The following is a 20,806-nucleotide window of genomic DNA, read 5'->3' on the forward strand; positions in this document are numbered from 1 at the left end:
TCTGCTGGGCCATTCAGTAACGTGCATCTTGTCACTGTTGGTGTGGTACTTGTGCCTCCTGTGCTCTTCACAAGGATCAGCATGCTCCTTGTAGGGTGTTACTCCAGTCGTGATGAATGAGCATGAACACTGGTGGAACTGTAGAAGATTTGGCATGTACAGTTTACTGGGGTTTTTTTCTGTTCATTGGATAGGGGAGCAAAAAACCTGGTTAAATAGGGACTGGCTTAAAAGTACAGAAAAAAAGAACAATTGATAAAGCATAGTACCCACCCCTCCATGTATCAACTGTGCAGGTCATGTTCTTGATTAAAACAGTTGTATCCAAAGACAGAAGTGTAATGAACTACAAAATGCATTGAGGTAGTGGTTATGTCTTGATAAATGAGTATGTCATTTGAAATCATTGGCTTTGTAATTTTTTGTGGTACATGGAAAAGAAACTTTCAGGTTTTTCTTTTCCATCTGAGATGTGTGAAAGGTGTCTTGCTAGTGGAAAGGTATGCATGTGGAGAAAGCACTGAAAAAGGATAAACAGCAGCTTTGAAGTTCTTTGTCAGTATGGGCTTCTCATGCTGGTCACTGGTTTACCTCATCTGTGAATCTCTGTTGATCTCTGACTGTTCCTTTCCTGCCCTTTTTCAGGTAGCGGTGCTACAGCAGTTGTCCAGGCAGCACTCTGCAAACCCAGGCAAGAACGTGTAGCAATAAAGAGGATCAACTTAGAAAAATGCCAAACCAGTATGGATGAATTACTTGTAAGTAGATAAAGGGGCAGCATGTTACATGGAGACTTACCTTCTGTTTTGACTTTTTTTTTGCTTGGTCCAAGAGTGAGGTAGAATTTTATGCAGGATATGAGAGAAGGATTTGAAAATAATCTTAAAGACTTACACCATTCCCTAAAGATAATTTTTAATGCATATTTTTTCATGTCACAAAAACGATATATGCAAACTTTAATATTGAGATAATCAACCTGGGATTACTGTGGCAGGACCCTAAACTCTTGTTTTCTGGAAGCTCAGTTTTTAAGCTATTACTGTCTAGATGTCTGTTTTTTAATACTGAGGAAAGATACATTTTCCTTTGGTTAAACACTGATTAAAAATATGCAGAAAAAATTTAGTAAGTCTCCTTAAAATGTCTGAAGCACTAAAACATGTTGGATCATTTCATAATGATAACTTTTAAGGAGAAAAGGAGGAATGGCTGCACAGCCATGTAACAAGGAAACTCTTGTTAAAGCTAGTAACACAAATTTATCAGATAGGCATAACAAGAATGTTTGAAGAATATTATTTGTTTGGGCCACTGGTCAGAGAGGAAAGGGACCTGTAAGAAGACATTTGTAAAGGAACTGCGAGAGTTTTTCCTCTGCACTGGTTATGGCAATCCAGAAAATTCACGAAGAACTATTGAAACACAAAACCTATTGCTTTCTAATGCTCCTAGATAGGTGCTTGTAAGACTTGTGTGTTTATGTATAGGCAGCATAAGAAGATTTGAAGGACACAGAACCATTCTAAAAGTGAGAACACTCTCTTCTGTTCCACAGGTTATACTACAGCCTAGAGACTGTGGGCTTTTTCTAATGCAGAAATTCCTGCCTCTGAAGGAAATGATCTCCTCAGCAGGGAATTGCCAGTGCAAAAGATATCTTGAATTTGATACAGAGGGTATGGTCCGTCCAGTTTCTTCAGATAAAATGGCTTTTTTACAGTGGAGGACCCAAAATGCTCTTCCCCTGGTGATTGATGGCATTTGCCTTGAGTTTATGTGACCGCTTGTATGCGACTTTGTTGTGCTTTTTACGAGGATTGTGGTAGTGGAAGTTGCTTCTGAGGCAGTGAGAATTCTGTCAACTGAAAACTCAAAAGATAAATTCTGAACTGTCTTTAAGCCCAAGGTGAGATGCTGTGCATGATGTATTAACAGCTACAGTCCCCAAAGAACATTTCTATTAAAAAATAAATACTAATAACTGTAAGATAAATTGGTCAGAATTGGAAATTTTTGGTTAGAATTTGAACTAATACTGGGAATTAAGAATTAAAACGTCACAAGCAAACAAGCAAAACCAGACAAAACTGCCAGAAATCTGCAAGGGAAATTGTTGTGGTCTGGAGAAACGATTGCAGTTAGTTACAAGCTTGTAAAAAGTTACCTTGCCAAATGCTTGAGTGTCTTTACTGTTGACATGTCTCCACTGTCTGTCAAATGAGGCAGTAGGTCTTGAATTTTTGGTACTATATTGCTTTCTTTTGGTACAAAGACAACTGTCCATACCATCTGTTTTATTTTATAGCATAAGTCAATTTCTGCTTTTCTGTGCTCAGATTTTTTGTTTCTTTAATTTGTTGAGCTGTTTTGGTCTGAACATGAATTGGGATTTTCCTGGATCCTGGTTAGGAGAGCTATAGAAGTGTGTACACATATGTGCATGCGTACACATACATAATTAGCTTTTTTCTTCAGTATACCTATGACTCAGTTCTATTAGAGAAACTTTAAAATTTTTTTTGAAAAATAGAGACTTTTCTGGAAAAAGGCATAATTGACCTTCAAAACTCTTGTTACAACTGTAGTAACATTTTCATTTCAGTTGATAGTACTTAGTGTTCTTGTGTTTTTGGCAGAATTTGAGTCTAAAAATTTTGAGCTTAATCAGTTTTTAATCATTTTTCTGATGAAACAGTTTTTGTTGGCACAGGGATGTTCTAAAACTGTCTGTTCTCTGAACACGCTGTTTTTTAAAATGATGGTGCAGAGTGCTTATGAATACTGTGCACAGGCACTCTTCACAAATTCTCAGCTGTGTGGCCTTGAGAGAAGTGGAAATGCATCAACCCATAGAAGCAGACAGGATTTGGGCCAGTGTCAATTAAAATAGAAAGGCAGTGTGGGAGGGAGTTTAAATATTACTGAGGTTACACAAACTGCCAAACTCCTGAAATTCGATACTCTGTTTCCTGCAATGTCCCGTGTTCTCACTATTGCAACCTAAGTGTACCTTTACCCCCTAAGCCAAGGGAAAAGTCCTGTCCTTAGCACTGTCCTGACTGGGTGTCCTCCCTGTTCTTTTACCTCCAGGTTTTTAAAACAATCAAACCCTCAAGTCCACAAAGGCCAGAACATTGTGTAGAATTTGCTTGAAGGGATTTTCCAGGCTGTTGGCCGTTCTGCGGTGTTTACCCCGGGGGCAGGAGGCGTACAGGAGCCCCCGGCTGTGTGAGGAGGCCGCGGGAGCCGGGCCCGCGGGGCGGCGGCACCGGCCCGCTCAGGGCCCGGCCCGCTCATGGCCCGGCCCGCTGCTGCTGCAGCCCAGCACGGAAAGGAGCTGTCTTGCAGTTGCTTATTAACTGTGTCACCCACCTGCCCTTAGGCTGAAAGACATTTTTATGCAGCTGCTCCGTGAAACTGGATCAGGAGTAACCTGGCTGAAAGAGGTTAGCGTTTAACCTGGGCATATTGCCTGGTGAAGCACACAAATGCCTATACTAGTGCAAGGCAGGGGGAAGAGAGGGATGAGGGAGAGACTTAAATTGCTGTTACTTCTTTGCTGCTGTTGAATGTCTGAGGTGGCATAAATGTGGAGAAAGCTCCAGTGTTTTCTCCTGAATGTTCTGCTGCAAGCCGTTTCCCTGGCAGTGTATTTTAAATGAATTCTTTTCTTTCTCACCTGTGCATATCGTGGGCCATAGCCAAATAGATGAAGTCTGTGGAGGCTTACTATTCTGTTTGTGATAGGAGTTTTCTAGAACCACAAGTCTGATATTATTTCTTTCTTGACTAAAATTTCATCCCTTATCTCTCATGAGGTGCTGTTTGTTTATTTTTGTTTTGCAAAGACTCTTTTTAAAAAAAAGTCATGGAAGCTGAGATGCAAGGTGCCTTTGGCAATGGTTACTGTGGTAGCTCAATTGTTGCCCATGAGTTGATGCAGGGAGGTAAAATATTCAAAACACTTTTCAGTTAAAGATAGTGAAGATTATCTCAGTCAATTAGTCACATTTCTGCATTATTAATGTCTAAGAAAAATAGATGAGATGCATTTTTGCCCAGTGGTGTCAGCTGGACTTTTTGAGTCACTGTTGTATTATCAGCATAGGAAAACAATGTAACAGTGTAAGAAATGAAATAGTAACCAGGACTGGGGGAGTTACAGTTAAGGTTTGGAATGGGTAGCTGAATTAAGAACATGAGGCAGTAATTGGACTTGTGTTTAAGATGACATGTCTTCTGGGAGAGGGAAATGTACTCTACATGTCTGTCTTCTGTCTTTCACCTACTGTCTTCTGGGGGATGACAGGGAGCTATCTTGCAAATTGCTCTTATTATTCTGGCTCATTGATTCATTATCCAGGCATTCTTCCTTCACCCTGTGTTTCAGGGTTCACAAATTGTCTAAGGAGGAGGACTATGGACAGCAGAACAAGCTGAAATGTGTGTCAAACTACAGCATGACTTTAATAGTTTCCTACAAGCACCATGAGATTAAATCCCAGTCTTTAATACATATAATTAACTTTTTGTTAGAAACCAGCTGTGATTTTGAATACATTGCAAATAACAAAGAACCTCTTTCAAACAATTGCTAAAATGAAGTTTAAAGTTGAAAATGCCATTTCTGGCAGCTTGAATCAACCTAAGTGGGACCTGCTTAGTGTGTAACTTGCACAAGTGCTGTTGAGTCAAAGAGAAATGGTTCCCCTCAAACAGTTGCTTTTCAGGGATAGAGGAGAGGAGGAAGACCTTTTTAGCTGGATTGGCTTCCAGACTAGCTCACCCTCCAGGGGCATGTCCTCTAGCACCAGGGGTGGATTTGGGCTCTGTGGCTGGAAGTAAAGAGGGAGAAGTAGGGTTGGGACATCTTAAATTGGCGTGAGTTCAAACCCTGTGGTACAGAAGAGGCCTCATGCTCCTGTGTAAAGATTGGCAGAAGAATGAGAGTGCCAGAAAGGTGTTACAGAACAATTATGTGAAAGAGTGAATAGAAAAAGAACTCTGCTTGAATTAACAGATACAAGACAGTCATTCTTAATGTGTACAGCTGTGGCGTGTCATAGATGCTGTTACTTGGTAGTGCCACGTTGTGCATCTGTTAGTGACTCTGTGTTCCTCTAGTCAATTGTTTCCTATGACTTTTAGCCTGTAATATTGCTTTTTCTCTATTTCTGTTTACTTGTGTGGCTCTGGTGTCTACCTGTCTGTCCCACAGCAGCTGAGCCAGTGGTGCTTGTCCTTTGTTCGACGGCTTCCTTCCTCCTTTCCTACCTGTTCCCATTCTTCTCTTCATATCACTTTTGAACAGAAAATGCAGTAGATTTTGACCTTTCCTTGCATTTTGTTGTCCAGCCTCTACCCACACCTTCAGCTCTTGGAGACTACTCATTCTTCATTGCTTACTGTGAATTTGAGATTTTAACAGTAATTTCTTTGCTGTTCTCAGGAGAAAAGTGGTGTAGCTATGCCTGTATGTTATGGCCAAACTTCCCTCATGTTCTTAGCAATAATGTTTTTTCTTGCATGCAGATCTTTAGGTAAATTGAAATGTTTTAATGCCTTGATGCATACTCTGTACATACTTTAGTTCTGTTATAGTATTTCACTTTGGAAATTAAACTTTATACTAGCAAAACTGATAGCTGGCTCTGTTGTTTTGGGCTTTGTATTTCTTACAGAAAGAAATTCAAGCAATGAGTCAGTGCAATCACCCTAATGTGGTGACCTATTACACATCTTTTGTGGTGAAGGATGAACTGTGGCTGGTTATGAAGCTATTAAGTGGGGGTAAGTTACTGGTTTTACTTGTTTAGCTGCAAGGCAGTTGTAGGATTTTTTTTCCCTAATGTACCACCTGTGAGTTCATTGAGCTAAACTAATGAGAAAGGGGTAGACACTGCATAGGATGAACCTCGAGATGTAGGCATGTTAAGGAGCAATGTGCAAGCTTACAAAGTTTGTATAACTGTATTCATAGGATGGGCTCAGAATTACTGAAATACAGTAGTTATATAAACAGAATTTAATTTTCATTCTGAACCAATTTATGAAACTTCTCTATTAAGGCTGTGTAGGGAAAACTGATTGGAATGAATTCAATCCTCTCAGTGTGATGTTTTATGGAGTTTCTCTAGAATCCTCTGTATTTTTATAAGAATGCATATATATCTGATTTCATAATGAGTATTACTCATTCCTTATTCAAGCAAGATCCATCCTAGGCCAAGTATTACGCATATTGCATCCTTTTTTATTGCTTAAGCTAACCAAACACTCATTGCATTTTTTTATGATAATAGCTACTGGTATGAAATTCTTATTTAGTTCTGAAAGAGGAAAAAGGAGGCTGAACTTAATGTGCTTGTAGTTCAGAAAAGAGAGGCCCCAGAAGAAAATGGTTGTTCTGGTCCCGGTTGTTACCTGATGTTGTTCAAGATTAGTCTTGATGGCAGCAGGCTGCTTCACCATGATGCTGGAAAACAAGGAGGGGAAGTGCTCATAGCACTTGTTGTGTCACATTTTGTTGAATTGGTCAGTTCAAGCAGAAGCAGGCATAGACCATGAGAGAAACAAGTGATTCATGACAGGAGTTTACTGTGAGCTGTTGAATAGTACTTGGATAAAAAAAAGTTTCCATTAAAAGCCTTGAAGTGTATAATAACTGAGGTTCTATGTCAAACTGTGTGTCACTGGGAATGTTATCATTTGTTTGTATTTGTCTCCTTCCAATCTTGCAGCTGTGTGTTTACATTGTGAATACATGAAGTGTGATCTAAACTGGATAATAATCCAAGATCTTTGCAGTACATGTCTGCTTAAATATGGGGTACTCCTGAATTTTTAATTAGTGGTTGCTTTGCAAGTGTTAGCAGATCTTTCTAATGGAGCATTAAGTGTTACAGTATTTTTGACAAAAAGCAGTGCTCTATATCTTGTTTGAATGGGTTAGTGGTGTGCTTTATTCTAAGAGCTAGTTACATGGAGCATTTACACATACATGCAAAAATTTAAATTGCAGTAGCATAGAAAGAATGAAGAAATACAGCTTTCTAAGGAATCTGATATGATAATGCTTTGTATATGCTTTTTTCCTCTCCTGGATCTGTAATGCAGGTTCAATGCTTGATATAATAAAGTATATTGTCAACAGAGGAGAGCACAAAAATGGTGTGCTTGAAGAACCCATAATAGCAACAATTCTTAAAGAAGTTTTGGAGGGCTTAGACTATCTACACAGGAATGGGCAAATTCACAGGTAGGAGCATATACATAATGAAAAGCATTTTCAAAATTGACTGTAGCTTGTTGAAAGCTTTAGTTTGTGAGACTGTATTTATAAAAGATGGTAAACCAGACTTTGAACCTAAATATCTACCTTCTTAAAATCTATTCCTGAGTTTTGCTCCTTTATGCTTGAGCTGAATTCTGGTCTTTTTATATGTGAAAATTTGTTAGAGTTGGAGTTCTGCACTCTGTTTTCATGTTATTCAGTTACATTTTACACATCAGCTTCCTTTCTCGGTTTTAAATTTGAAAATGCTCTATTGTGAAACTATTCAGTGTGCAATATTTATTTGTTTGCATAAAATGCACAGTATGTGCTTTCATGCTAACCTCTGTTTGTCCATTCTAGAGATTTGAAGGCTGGCAACATTCTACTGGGTGAGGATGGCTCTGTACAAATAGCAGGTAATGGTGGTGGTAGAGTAATGAATAAATAAAAGCAAAAGGTAACTGCAGCTGGATTGGGGCAACTGGTATCAAGGGGGAAAGTTTTTCTATTGGCTTTTAACTATTCCTTTTGGGGTTTTGTAGCCACAAGTTATCCAGTTTCAGATTTCAGGATTCTTGATTAATGATACTTGACTCAAATTATTCAATATTTCTCTGTGTCACATCAAATATTTAAGGCAAGTTTTCTAATGTCCTTTTAATGTTTCCATTTTATTCACCCATGCACCTTAAACAGCCTGCAAATTGTAGAAGCTGATATTTCTGTTAATTTCATTTTTTTCTGCAAGTAATTGTAATAGTTCTTGGAGATCCAACAATCTGTGTGTACTGTCCATCATAAGGACTTGGACTATAAGTTTACTAGTTACTGAGCTGTAAGAGATATATCTCACTGAGAATTATTTTTGGCATATCTGCCATTTGTCTGGCAGTGGTATCTGTTGGATACAGTTTAGCATCTTAAATGTCCTCTGAGTGCATTGATGTGCTTCTTGAGCTGTAATCTGTAAGAATTGAATTATTTGGTCTCGTAAGAGCAAGGCTCATATCCCATCTCTCAGACTGGTATCAGATTATCTGGAAAACAATGGGAGCAGGTGGTGATACCTGCCCCTTCCCCCAGCACACTGCCAGGCCTCCCACAGTCTAAAGAGGGTTACTGAGCACTGAGAGCCCTCAGTAATAAAAATGGCTATAGACAGAAGTTGTCATTTTTATATAAATTATGCTTTCAAAGTACCACGTAAACATGTGTTTTAAGGGCTTTAATATGCCAGTGTCTAATAATGATAAATCTACATTTTTCTGTAATTACTGGAGGTGTTTTCTTTTCAACCTTAAAATCAGGTAACAACAGGAAAGCATTAGGGAATAATTTGAAGTCTATAGTGAAATACTCTATTTCAGTATAACTGCATTGTAACTAGTATAGTTGAAAATACTCTTCATACAGCTCCATTCAAAATTGACAGTATTTCTACATACAGTGGGAACCTGCTCTTTCTTCCACTTACACGCCTACTTCTCCCTCTATGATGTTACTACATCATACAGCTGTCCTTGAAGTAATAACAGATTAACAGAACACAGCCTTTTGGGTTTTTTTCTTATTCTATTTCAGAATTTGGAAAAAGTTATTCATGTCCTGGTCTACTATTAATTGAATATTAGTGATGACTTTTCTGATTGCCTTTGGTTTGTCCAATTCTCATAAGAATTGAAATTACATCAAGTATTGTCTCTTGTTCAAATCAGATTCATGTTTAGTTGCTATGCAGAAGAAGCGCCTTGTCTTTGAACAATATCAGATGCAAACCTTGGCACAAAGTGAATATTTGAAAACCCTAGGTGACAGATGTATTGGAGTCCTTTGCAACTTTATCCAGGAAGACACATACTGTGAGGTTAAACCTGAGGATGTTTTAGTGTGGATTATCCCTGATAAAACTGTACCTTCTATTCTATAGCATTTCATGAACAGTGTATCATGGAGCAAAGGTCAGCTTTGCAATGGAGAGTTTTTATAAGCCTTCCTGCAGGAACTGACGTTATTTCTAAAATGTGAAACTTTTGCTTTGTTGTTGGCAGTTTAACAGATTTCAACTTTTCTCCTCTTTCCCAGATTTTGGTGTTAGTGCATTTTTAGCAACTGGAGGTGATGTTACTCGTAACAAAGTAAGGAAAACATTTGTTGGTACTCCCTGTTGGATGGCCCCTGAAGTAATGGAGCAGGTATTTCTAATGCTAATCAAAAATTTAAAACATTTTATCTTTTTATTTTGGAACTTGAGACATCACCACCTTTGTTTTCTGTTCTGGTTCTGTTTCAGGTGCGAGGTTATGACTTCAAGGCCGATATGTGGAGTTTTGGGATAACAGCCATTGAGTTAGCAACAGGAGCAGCACCTTATCACAAATACCCTCCTATGAAAGTAACAATCACTTTGTAATTGTTAATGCTGTTAGCTGTATTACTAATGCTGCTAGATAGTTAGTACTACTGCATTTTCAATAGCAACTCAGGGTATCTAAATAAATGTATTCTGTGGAGTATTTTTTTTCTTTTAATTTCTAAATTTCCAATTGGTTTTGCTTATGACACCTCATTTTTGGGTTTATTTTAGGTGTTAATGCTAACTCTTCAAAATGACCCTCCCACTTTAGAGACAGGTGTAGAGGACAAGGAGATGATGAAAAAGTATGGCAAATCCTTTAGGAAACTAATCTCATTATGCCTTCAAAAAGATCCTTCCAAAAGGTAAGTCACCATTGCCATGTAAAATAGCATTATTTTTGAAAATATAGACTACTTTAAGTTCCAGTGATAGAATCTTTTAAGTGTATGGTTTGACTTTTGGAAATAGCAGTCTTCAGTCACGTCCATCTGGGGAGAAGAAATTGCCTTTTAACTGTTCCCTAAGTTTACTACTTTTCTGATTGTTAACCTAATGTATTTATACTTAAACATAGTATTGAATTAAACGTGGATCAAATAAAAGTTCTTGCTCTACATCTTAATTTCTCATCTGAAGGAAGATATAAATCTTGATACTGTGCACAAGTCTAAGAAGACTGTTCAGATTGAGCAGCAGAACAGTTGGTAACCAAATATATCATTCTCTTGGCCTTTAAAAGAAATTAAAAATGAATAATTTTATGTTGATTTTTCTCATTTTGTGGCATAAACTTGCTGTTTTTAACTGGGATATTTCCAGAGAAAATGACTTGCTAAAATGTTTTTGTTTTCTTTTTTACTGTAAAGTTAGGGGCTCCAAGTTTGTTGAGTTTTCCTCATGTTTATGTAGGGAACTGCATGTCATAGTGTCTTTATTTGCTCTTTCTTGCTGTGTTTTTTAAATCAAGGTGATGAAAGTATTAAACATTTATTTCAAAACCATTGTTGGTATCCCAAGTTCCCTGAATGATTAATTTATTTATTCATTTTTATGCACACTCATTTTTGCAGGCTTTTTTCTGTTGAAGAATTGTAGGAAGCACATTGTAATTAGCTTTATTTCCTAAAGTGTTTAGTGTATCACTGTTTTCTAGAGTTTCAGAGATACTATTTTTTGTGGAAAGATTTTTCTGAGAAAGCAATCCTGATCGTGTGTGTCATTTGTGGCGTGTACTTCCTAATGTAATGTTAGCCCAAGTGCAGGATATGGTTGTAGGGAGTCACATTGAAAAGGTGACAGCAGGAATACTAGAGAACAGGTACAATTAACAACAAAGATTGTGGCCACATCTTTATTCTTGAAATACTTGAAATTTTTTTCACTCAATGTTCATTTGTGTACTGCTTTCAGCTTCTCAAACCCCTTACCCTTGTTGGTCTTAGTAGCAAGTCCTGATGCTTTAAGCTTAGTGCTGCAGTTTGGCTGCTTACAGATAGGTATTATAATAATAATAATGGATAATCAAGCTCTTGATAATCAAGCTTCTTTTAGTTTCCTGTATCTAGCAATTTTCAGGCAAGATTAAAGTGGTATAAATGAATGAGAAGTAAATAAAATGAGGTTTCCTTGTCTCCTTGAATACATAATGTTGAGTTACCTGACATGTAGTAAAGGCTTTGGTGTTTAAGGTACTTATTTAAATTTATAGCTTTATTAAATCACATGAAATAACTTCATACTGCAGATTGCCTTGAATGGAACAATTAGACCAGCAAATAGATGTTCAGATAGAAACGGGTATAGAGCAATTTTTTTTATACTGGGGGGGTCATCATATTTCTTGGAATCCCGGATGTAATTTTGCATGGAGATCCCTCCAGCAGCCATGATGTCAGTTGTGGGAGAAGTCCTCTCTCTTTGTGGCAAATTCTAGGACAGGCATTGCACTGCTGCTGTCTCAGACTATGATGTTTTTCTTTTGGGGATCTCTCTGGGTGTTTCTCTCTCCACAGTGCCAAGGATGCTGCTCACAGTCCACAGCTGCAATTCATTGCTGCAGCTTGTGTGGAAAACAGGGCCAGAAAACATGTCCAGGCCAGTTCAGAAGCTTCTGGCATAATTAATGGTAGAGGAATGGAGAACACTAGTTTGGATGAAGCTTTACTAAAATGTAGCTTTTAAGTGTGCATAACCCTGTTGTAAGATGTGATAGCACTGTACTTTGAGAACTCTAAAATTTTGGCACAGAAGCTATTTTTTCTTTTAAATGGTTTTCCCTTCCTTTTTGCTCATCCAAGATACATTTATGAATTACTACCAAGTCTGGTGGTCTCCACAGGAGCAGTGATTGAAACTCCTTTATTGTAGAACTTGGTGTTTTGGAGGTGAAGAAAACTGTGCTCTATGGAACCTGTTGTCTGTCTAAATTCAATGTTTTGTTAATGTCAAGTTGTTTCATTATTCCTTGCAAGTATGAACTGATATATACATACAGACTATTTACTACTACTCTTTTGCTCACTAACTTTACTGATCTGTCCTCAAAGAAATAAATTAGGTCAGATTTTTGGGTTTTTTTGAGATTGAGATTTTCCAAATGGAAGCTTTCTAAGTGTTTTACCTAGTTTGTTCTCTATTCAATCTCTTGCTGGAATTCAAATGGAAAACTAGAGCAGATGTTTCTTCTGTTTATTTAGAAATTATGGGTCTTGAAGATTTTGACTTCCCTAAATTTAGCTGTATCAAAATTAGTCCTGTATGGGCTCCTAATGGAAACGATTTTATCTCATCCCAAGAGATGCTTCACTTTCTCTTCAGAGTCTGCTTCAGTACCAGAGTCTGGCTTTGGCTAGATAAGTGTCTTTTTAGATTCCTGAATCTAGGGAGACAAAACCTGCTGTTGTAATCACTTTGATAGCTGTGAGATTGTGGTTATCTCTTGGAAATGCTGAAACAGACTTAAACAGAGCTGCAAGTAAAAATGAAGTGTCAGTTTTTACCTTACAGCTGTTGTTTTGGTTTGTATTTGTCTGTTTGATTGGAAGATTATCCTGATGACTCTTTGGTTTATGCACCCTGTAAATAGTGTCAGTATAGCTCTTGAGAATATCTGTTGACATCAATGAGGTAAAAGGATGCCAATAGGAGGTACCGATGCTGCTGTATGGAAAATGTAACTATGCTTTTATTGCTGTGGAGCAAAGTTTTAGTTGTATTCATAGTCATTTGGGGAAGAAAGCAATACCTGCCTTTTTTGTGGTTTTTTTTTTTGTCTTATTTGTTTTTTTAAAAGGTTAAATGCATTTGTGTTGAACAAAAAAGGGTGGGAAATGGCAGCTTAAGAGACTGATTTTTTTTCTCTCTTTTTTGGTATTTTTGCCATAGAGAGGCTTAATTTTTTTCATGTGTGGTAAGTGAGTTTGTGTGAATTAATTCAGTAGCTATGATCATTCATTCCCCATTCATACAGTACTAATTCAAAGTATTAGAGACGTACCATTTAACTAACGTCTGTACTGTATTCACTGGGAGGGGTCTTTGTTTTCTGTTCTAATTTATTATTGATCTTTCAGGCCCACAGCAGCAGAACTTTTAAAATGCAAATTTTTCCAGAAAGCCAAGGTAAAACGTTTAACCCTATGAGTAAATTTTGCTCTGCCTTAAAATCTATGTGAAATGTCTTCTTTCCTTTTATTGATTTTTAACTTAACAAATGTTGGTTTTGCAGAATAGAGAATACCTGATTGAAAAGCTGCTCACTAGAACACCTAATATAGCACAAAGAGCAAAAAAGGTGAGTGTATTCACATATTTTTCCATCTAGTGTGGAAGATAAAGCAGAGACTCCTCAGTTGCCTTATATTTTTAGTTGACTAACTGAGCCATACTTTTAATTCAGTCCATCAAAGATAGTGAGTGTTGAATGAATGTTTTCTGTAGCTTTGTTTTCTCTAGGAAGCCCTGAAGCATTTTTACTTCCTTTCTGACCTTGTCAAAATGATAGATGATGTTTGTCATACTTGATAGGATTTTTTTTCTCACTTCCTCTTAGAAAGCTACAGGTGAAGTAGTTGTGAGGAAAAAAGGTGACCTGCAAACATATAGGTTCATAAACTGCACAGTTCATATCTTCATTGATCACCTAAGGAAAGGGTGAAGATACTTTAAATGGTATTTATTGAAAACAGCCTGGTTCTTTGGATTATTTCAAATGTTATTCCCAAAAAGGTTAAAACTCTGCAAGAGTGCTGCTGAGTTTTTCAGACCAGTGGAGCCTTATTCCACAGGTGACAGAGTTAAATCCACAGCTATGCTTGTATTTCTGTGGTGCCTTTGGCACATGTATAAATGAGCTTACCAAGTCATGGGCAGCAGAATAAAAAAAATTGTGACTCCTAATAGGTAAGTATTGTAAAATCTTTCAATATGAAGCAAACTGCTGTTCATAAGAGCTAAGAAACAGGAATGAATGTAGACTCCTGTTTGTGTGTGAAAAATTATTGAACTCCCTTTTCCCTTTCTGTTGTGACTTAACTCACCATTTCTCTTCAGTATGATGTGCCTGCTCAGAGCCTGCTGAGTCTCTGCAGCTGACAGACACAGTGGTGTGCTGAGTCCAGCCTTCTAAAAGCAGGCTTTGCTGGGGGGATATTTGGAGGAAGCTATTTTAGAAAAGGAGCTGTTTCAGCCTTTGTTGGCATGTCAGTTGGGCTGCAGCTACCCTGACCAGCACCTGCACCATTTTCTCTTGTCTTTGGGACTATTGGTGTAGTGTAGTTCTACAACACTGACATGTTCTCACAGCTGGTGGCTTGCATTTGAAAGAGACTGTCAGCAAGATCTGCGTGCTTCAAGTTCCTTCGAATCTTCTTCGTATGGAAGTAATTTTGGGAACTCGGTGGTGGGCTCTGGGAGGCTTGAGTAGGAGGGGCTGCTGAGAGGGTTTGTGGCAGGAGTGTCGTGCTGAGCAGTTTGGAGCCTGCGAAGGGGGAGGAGGAGTGTTCAGGGTTTGGCCGTGCGGTGGCAGCAATGCCCACACAAACCAAGATCCAGCCGGAGAAAACCCGTCCTGTGTTTCTGGGTTTGCACCCCGGCAGCGCAGGAGGGATCCAGACATGTGCTGGTAGCAGCCAGGCTCCTGACAGAGCTGGGCCTCCTGCACGCTGCATCCCGGGTCAGCTTTAGACACTGCCGGTTAGCGCATGCATGCACGCACGTAGTACTTTATACTCCTTTAGATAACAGAGCACTTGGAACTGCGAGGGGAATGCAGGATAGCCTGCCCTACGCCACCAGAAATAATTTTCTGAATTGCTTCTTTGACAATTATTTCTAATTTGAAAGAGGTGTGAATCTTCTGAAATCAAAGCTATACAGTGGTGGATACAAATTAATATGTCTTTAATTACATCATAAATGGGGAATATATTTTGATTTTAGTTACTGAAAATGCTAAATTATTTATATTTTAAAAGGACACAATATTAAAATTCATTGGGGATTTAAAGTTTAATTTACTTGTTAGAACTGTGCATGTAGCTGCTGTTTTAAGACACCATAAAATATAAATGTACTTTAATAATAAAACTCTGGGGTTTTGTTTAAAAAGCTTGTGTAAGTTGAGTTTGGTTGCTTAAACATTTACATGTAAAATGTCTAAGAGGTTTCTCTTGGAAGAAGTAACACCTGTAATTGAAAAACTAATATTACTAGAGCAATAGATAGGAAGGAGCTGGTGTCATCACTGCTTAAATTATCTTCTGTGGCACTTGCTGTGAAATGCCTATGACTAATGATCTGTAGCACCACTGCTAGTACAGATGTCAGATCTGCCCTCTGGTAATCTAATTTTTCTTCCATTTACCACATGTATAATTGCTTTGCCTTGTTGCCCAGCACTCCAGTCTCAGTTTAGTTTTAACTTGAAATTCTTCTCTCTTGACATAGTGTTCCCACATAGTGTTTGCTTCTGCCTTTATAGCTTATTCTTGGCATCTGTTTTTTTCTAAATATGAGTTCAGGTCTCTTTGTGAAATCCTGAAAGCAAATACGCAGGTCTTGTATGTGTGAGGAGAACATTTGGTGCTATAAAGATATGTCCCGCTTTAAACCCCAATTTAATAATTGAGCAACATCTTCACTGTGTGTTTAAAATACTGTGTAACATTAGAATTGTAAGCTATGTATTTATGCACATTTCCCCTGTTCCATTGTTTTATTTGCTTTTAATTCTGCTGAATTTTAAATGATGTCCTTCCTTGCCCTAGCCTAGTAATTAAGGACAATGCTGAGCCACTTACCCAGGAGGAGCGTGTCCTGCCTCTTCCTGTGCAGGACCTGGTTCGATACATATTGGTACTGATCCACAGGAATGAGTGTTACACCCTGCAACTTCTTACTGGCAATTCTGGGTTTCACTAATGGGCCTGCTCACCTGTGAGAGCATCGCTGCTATTTGCTGCTATCAACAAGAGCTGAAGGAAAGGCTTTGAGGAATGGTCTGAGCTCAGTATGGTTGGGTAAGCAGGGACATGCTCTGAAGCCACACTTTTGTTATTGATATCAATGTAGGAGCCCTGGCACTCCATGCCTCTGCCTGGTTAGATGGTGTGATGGTAGAGCAGCCTGCCCTGTCCTGCTGGGATGAGGGCCATGTGCACTGCTGCCATAAAACAGCCCACCATATAAGAGTTTGCATATACTACTTATTAGCATGTGCTGAAGTAGTTTTAATTTTGAACTGAACACTAAGTTGTTTCATTTGTGATTAGGATTGCTGTATTGGAAGAGAGCAATTTGAAACAGCTTTTAGAGTTCCGCAGTCAGTTTTCAAATCTTGTCACACTAAAAAATTAATTATAACTCTAAGTACTCTGTATGCCTAAAGGCCCTGGGTCAATTTTTTGGTTTTATAATCCTATTTTTTTACTTTTCAAATCTCCTGCATGACTGCCACTTCTCCAAAGCGAACAGGGAAAAACATGTATCTGCATTTCATTTTATTGCCGTCTGAAGTGCTGCTAATAAAAAAAAATCTGAGCAATAATTTGGCTTGGATTCTATTTTTGGAATGATGGTATTGCATTGTGCTTGTAATAGAAACTTGTAACAGAAAACTTCTAATAGTTGCTTGAAATAGAAAGTTTTTTTAGAGCTGAGAGTTTTGTGTTAGTGGGAAAAACCTGTTGACAGTATGAAGAGATGATTACTGTGAGTGATACCAGTTTTTATTATACTTCACTAGAAATGCTCTTATGGATGGGTTTTAATTCTAGCCTCTCAGTACAGCTATTTTAAGGTAATGGTCATATTTCATTACATAAGATATCATCAATCCTCTGCATTTAATGAGAAAAATATTTTATCCCAGATTTCTTGGACAGCTATAACATCATGATTGCACCTCAGCAAGACATACATGTGCAGTCCTTCCTTGCTTCAGGAATGGATTTAATCTGATAGATACATCTCACCTGTGATGTTTGTTAGTACAGCTGGACTCCAGCTGAATTGCAAAGCAGAGAGCAACATGAACCTGAAATCAGATTGTTAATATAATGGTATATTAATTTTTCTTTACAGTATAAGAAAATCTTATTTAAATAATATTGACATATAAAAGGAAGGGACATGGGTTATACTGGAACACTTTTTCTGAAAGGCAGTCGCTGAACTATAAATATGTGTTTGGCAAGGCTTTGTGTGAGGGAGAGCCTTCCATTGCAGAGGATTAATTGTCCAGGTTATCCAGAACACTGCTACAAATTAAAAAAAAAAATAGTGGAACTGTATTTATATGGTTGAATATCACTTAAAAAAAAAAAGGAGAAATTGCCACTCACACCATGTCTAGTAATTTTTTTATTTTCAAGTAGTTGTTGGAAGGGAAATTTAATAAAAACACTTCTTCCAAGTGTCCAAATGTAAATTTGACAGCAATTCAAATAATGAGAAGGCAGTGCCTGCATTAGTGGGTAGTAGAATTGGAAGGGGCAGACACATGTAGTTGCATCAGCTTTGTTTTAACATTTCGTGTAAGGAAGAAGACAACTTAGTGTTTTTGCCATGCTGTGCTTGTGCCATTAGATGCAAGGAACTTCATGCACTATATGAGTTTGTCCATCTTTTATTTCATAGGGTGCTTATACTAACTGTGTGGTTGTTTGTGAGGATGGATTTTGTGCCTTTTCAAATAGATCTAATTGTTACCTAAAGAAGTGAGCTTTGAAACAAAGTATGGCTTAGTTGAGTGCCTTTGTACTTCAAATAGCCATATGCATATCTAAAATAACTTGGATTACTTATTATGGCAGAGTTTAAAAGCTTGTACATGATTCATCTTAGTTGTTGAAAAGTAGCCCTGTTCCCGACTGGAAGGTGTGTTCCAGTCCATGGGCCATCATGGTTACACTTCAGAATTCATTTTTGCAGCAAGTCCCTGTCTCATGTGTGACTGAATTGATCTGCTCCTCAGCTAATGTTGTGTTCATGACCTGTTGACTTGTTCAAAAACATCTTGAACATGGACTGACAGGGGGTTGGTGTGTATTGAAAGCTCTTCTGCTTAGAGCAGTAGCTCTAAGTATTTGGCATTTATCGAAGCTGTTGAAACTTGCAGAACTGGAGGAGGATTTTCTTGTAAGTGCTGCTGAAGGAGTCATGATTAAAGAATCAAGACAGGATAAAGGAAGTCTGGGTGTGTATGATGCTGGTGGTAGTCTTTGATCAGGGATTAAGCCTTGTAAATAAGCAGAAGATAATCCTATTTTATTACCCTGTTTTGTAAGGATTTGGTTTTCTGTCACTGAAAATGTGCAGCAAGGTGCTGGTTTTACCTGTTTACCCTCTGAGAAATTAAACCTCAAACATTTCACTTGCATGACATCCAATACCAGATTGCTTCTCTTGGACTTGGAATGGCTCCCTAAGTAAAAGTGTCTCAATGGACTTAAGTTTTTATTTAATAAATTTCCCAGTTTATAGGCCAAATCAATGTTGTGTCAATTGATCAGGCAGCATCAGCTTACTGTCATGGGATTTCCTTTCTGGAAGACGCAGCCTTTCTGCCTGTCTTTGTTCATAAAGGTAACAGGGAGTTTTGGCAGGATGTGGAAGTGTGTAATACTTGTGATTTTGTATATTTTTGGGAAGTTTGTCAGGGAAGTCATGCAGGTACAAAGAGGATTCTCTAAAAGACAGGTGGCTCAGAAGCAGCATTCCCACCTGTTACCATTTGCTTAAAGACTGATGAGTAGGTATGGGAGAATTTTTGCTTTTATATGGAGAAATTAAATATTTAGCCCTCATAGTTTAAAAAGAAAAAAAAAAGAGGGGGAAATCAAAAAGAAAAAGAGCCCAGGCTCAAGCATCTGAAGAAAGTGTAAATATGTTTTCCTGGTTAGACCCTGTAAAGCTTTTACAAGTATAATAGTAAAAATAATTTTGTGTGTCATGTGTTTTGACACTCCTTTTCCCCCTGCACTTGTGCTTGATACCGGTGGTATTTTTGGAAGTTCCTGGGGTGAGCTGCAAGGGAAGTACAGGTGACAAGGACATCCTTGAGATGGTGTTACCCAGTAATACTATAGGGGACTTAATTTAGCTGAAAAGTGCTCTTGTCTCAAGGAGTTAAAATTATGTCTGGAGCTGAAAACTTCAAGGTTTTAGCCAGAACAAGTAGATTAAGGCCAGCAGAGCAGAAAGAAGGTCTGGAACAGTAATAGTTCTGTTTAGCTCTGAAAAGCAGCTCCTCGAGAAGGTTATTCAAACAGCGCAGCTGCAGCTAAAGGTAAAGTCAGTATGGGAAGAGAGAGAGTCAGGGATGCGCATGCCGGCAGTGTGGGATTTACTGGCAGCAGAGGGCAGCCACATCCAGTGCCGTGCAGCCGGCGGGACCCATCCTGCCTGAGCTGAGTCTGCATCACAGGCTGCGAGTCTCCCTCCAGCTCTGCGATTTTAAATGCAGTAGGCTGGTAGAATGCATGCTGCTTCCTGATATCTGACTGAAACAGAAACACTGGGGTTTTAGAAAATCAGATTTTATAAAAATTGCAGAACTATGTTAATTATTTTCATGTTAATTTATGACTTTTTTTTTAAGAACTACACTCAAGTTTAAGTTTGATCACCTTAATATTTGAGAGAGACCTTGAATAAATTCAGGTCTCTTTAAAATCTGTGTGAGATGCAGAATGTGTATTACAGTAATTTCTCTTATGTACATAAGCAACTGGAAACCTTGGAGAAAATAGAAAAAGGTAAAAATTAAAGTTTCACCTTGAAATGGTACTTTCAAGCCTCTGAGTTTGAAAGTAATTGAAAGTCATAGTAATTTCTTATTTGAATTCTACAGTAATATACTGTTTTCCTAAATATTCTTTACTGTGTCTCTAATGCTGTCGGTGAAACCTACCTTATAATGAGTTTTTTGCTGAATAATGAAAGCTCTACATAAGGCTGTATTTTTCTTTCTTTTCACCTCTGGTTATTTTAAGAAAGTACACTGCTTGGATGATAGAAAAGCATGGTGGAATTGGAAAATTATGATTATCAAGGTGGCTCTAGTGATCCCTCTAGTGGAATGTCTTCTACCAGTGATTCACCATCATGATGTGCATTCATCTGAGCAGCCAGGAAAGAAAACTCTAAAGATCTGGATCTGTCTTCATCATCTTTCAGAGTACTAAGCTACTTCAGCAATTTGCTGTATCTTTGATTTGCTTTCTTTGATTCTTGCCAGGTACCCTTGGCCTTGGCACCTTAATTAGATTGGAAGGGTGGAGGGGAAGCAGGCAGGGAAAAGAAAGAGGATAGAAAAGAGCTTCACTCTGCATGTGTGAATTAGCCATCGGGTCATGCCTGTCAGCCATTTGGGATTCCTTGTATTGGAGGCAGAGTGACCCTTTTGTGGAACAATGTATCTCCTCTGCACAATTAATTGAAAACATCCTCCTGAGCACAGGTACAGTTCATGCCTGAAAGGACTATTGTTAAAATGTGAGTGAAAGAATTACTTGCAGCTAATAACATTCAGGAATGAACTTTATGTAATTGAACTAATAAATGTAGAAATAATGTCTGAAAAGCAAAAATCATACTGAGTTACTAAATTTCACGTTTTCCATGTGACTGGAATTTCAGCAAAACTGCAATTTCTCAAAGCAAAATCAGAT

The 20,806-nt window shown here is 38.1% G+C and overlaps 1 protein-coding gene across 4 annotated transcripts in view; it reads left to right on the forward strand.

Moving 5' to 3' along the window:
* STK39 (serine/threonine kinase 39) overlaps window positions 1–20,806 on the forward strand; it is a 77,318-nt gene that overhangs the window by 15,649 nt on the left and 40,863 nt on the right. For 2 of the 4 annotated variants that reach the window (XM_077181443.1, XM_054636356.2), the window contains exons 2-10: window positions 646–758; window positions 5,685–5,793; window positions 7,120–7,261; window positions 7,640–7,695; window positions 9,362–9,471; window positions 9,570–9,671; window positions 9,864–9,997; window positions 13,208–13,256; window positions 13,363–13,428. In XM_077181443.1, the coding sequence (XP_077037558.1) occupies window positions 744–758; window positions 5,685–5,793; window positions 7,120–7,261; window positions 7,640–7,695; window positions 9,362–9,471; window positions 9,570–9,671; window positions 9,864–9,997; window positions 13,208–13,256; window positions 13,363–13,428 (783 nt within the window). In that variant the 5' untranslated portion in view covers window positions 646–743. Of the gene's footprint in view, window positions 1–645; window positions 759–1,558; window positions 1,680–1,715; window positions 1,910–5,684; window positions 5,794–7,119; window positions 7,262–7,639; window positions 7,696–9,361; window positions 9,472–9,569; window positions 9,672–9,863; window positions 9,998–13,207; window positions 13,257–13,362; window positions 13,429–20,806 lie in introns of those variants that run through there. The other 2 variants (XM_077181444.1, XM_077181445.1) reach the window with 2 other exon arrangements.

Source organism: Agelaius phoeniceus, chromosome 7 (assembly GCF_051311805.1).
Source record: "Agelaius phoeniceus isolate bAgePho1 chromosome 7, bAgePho1.hap1, whole genome shotgun sequence".
NCBI classification, from domain to species: domain Eukaryota; kingdom Metazoa; phylum Chordata; class Aves; order Passeriformes; family Icteridae; genus Agelaius; species Agelaius phoeniceus.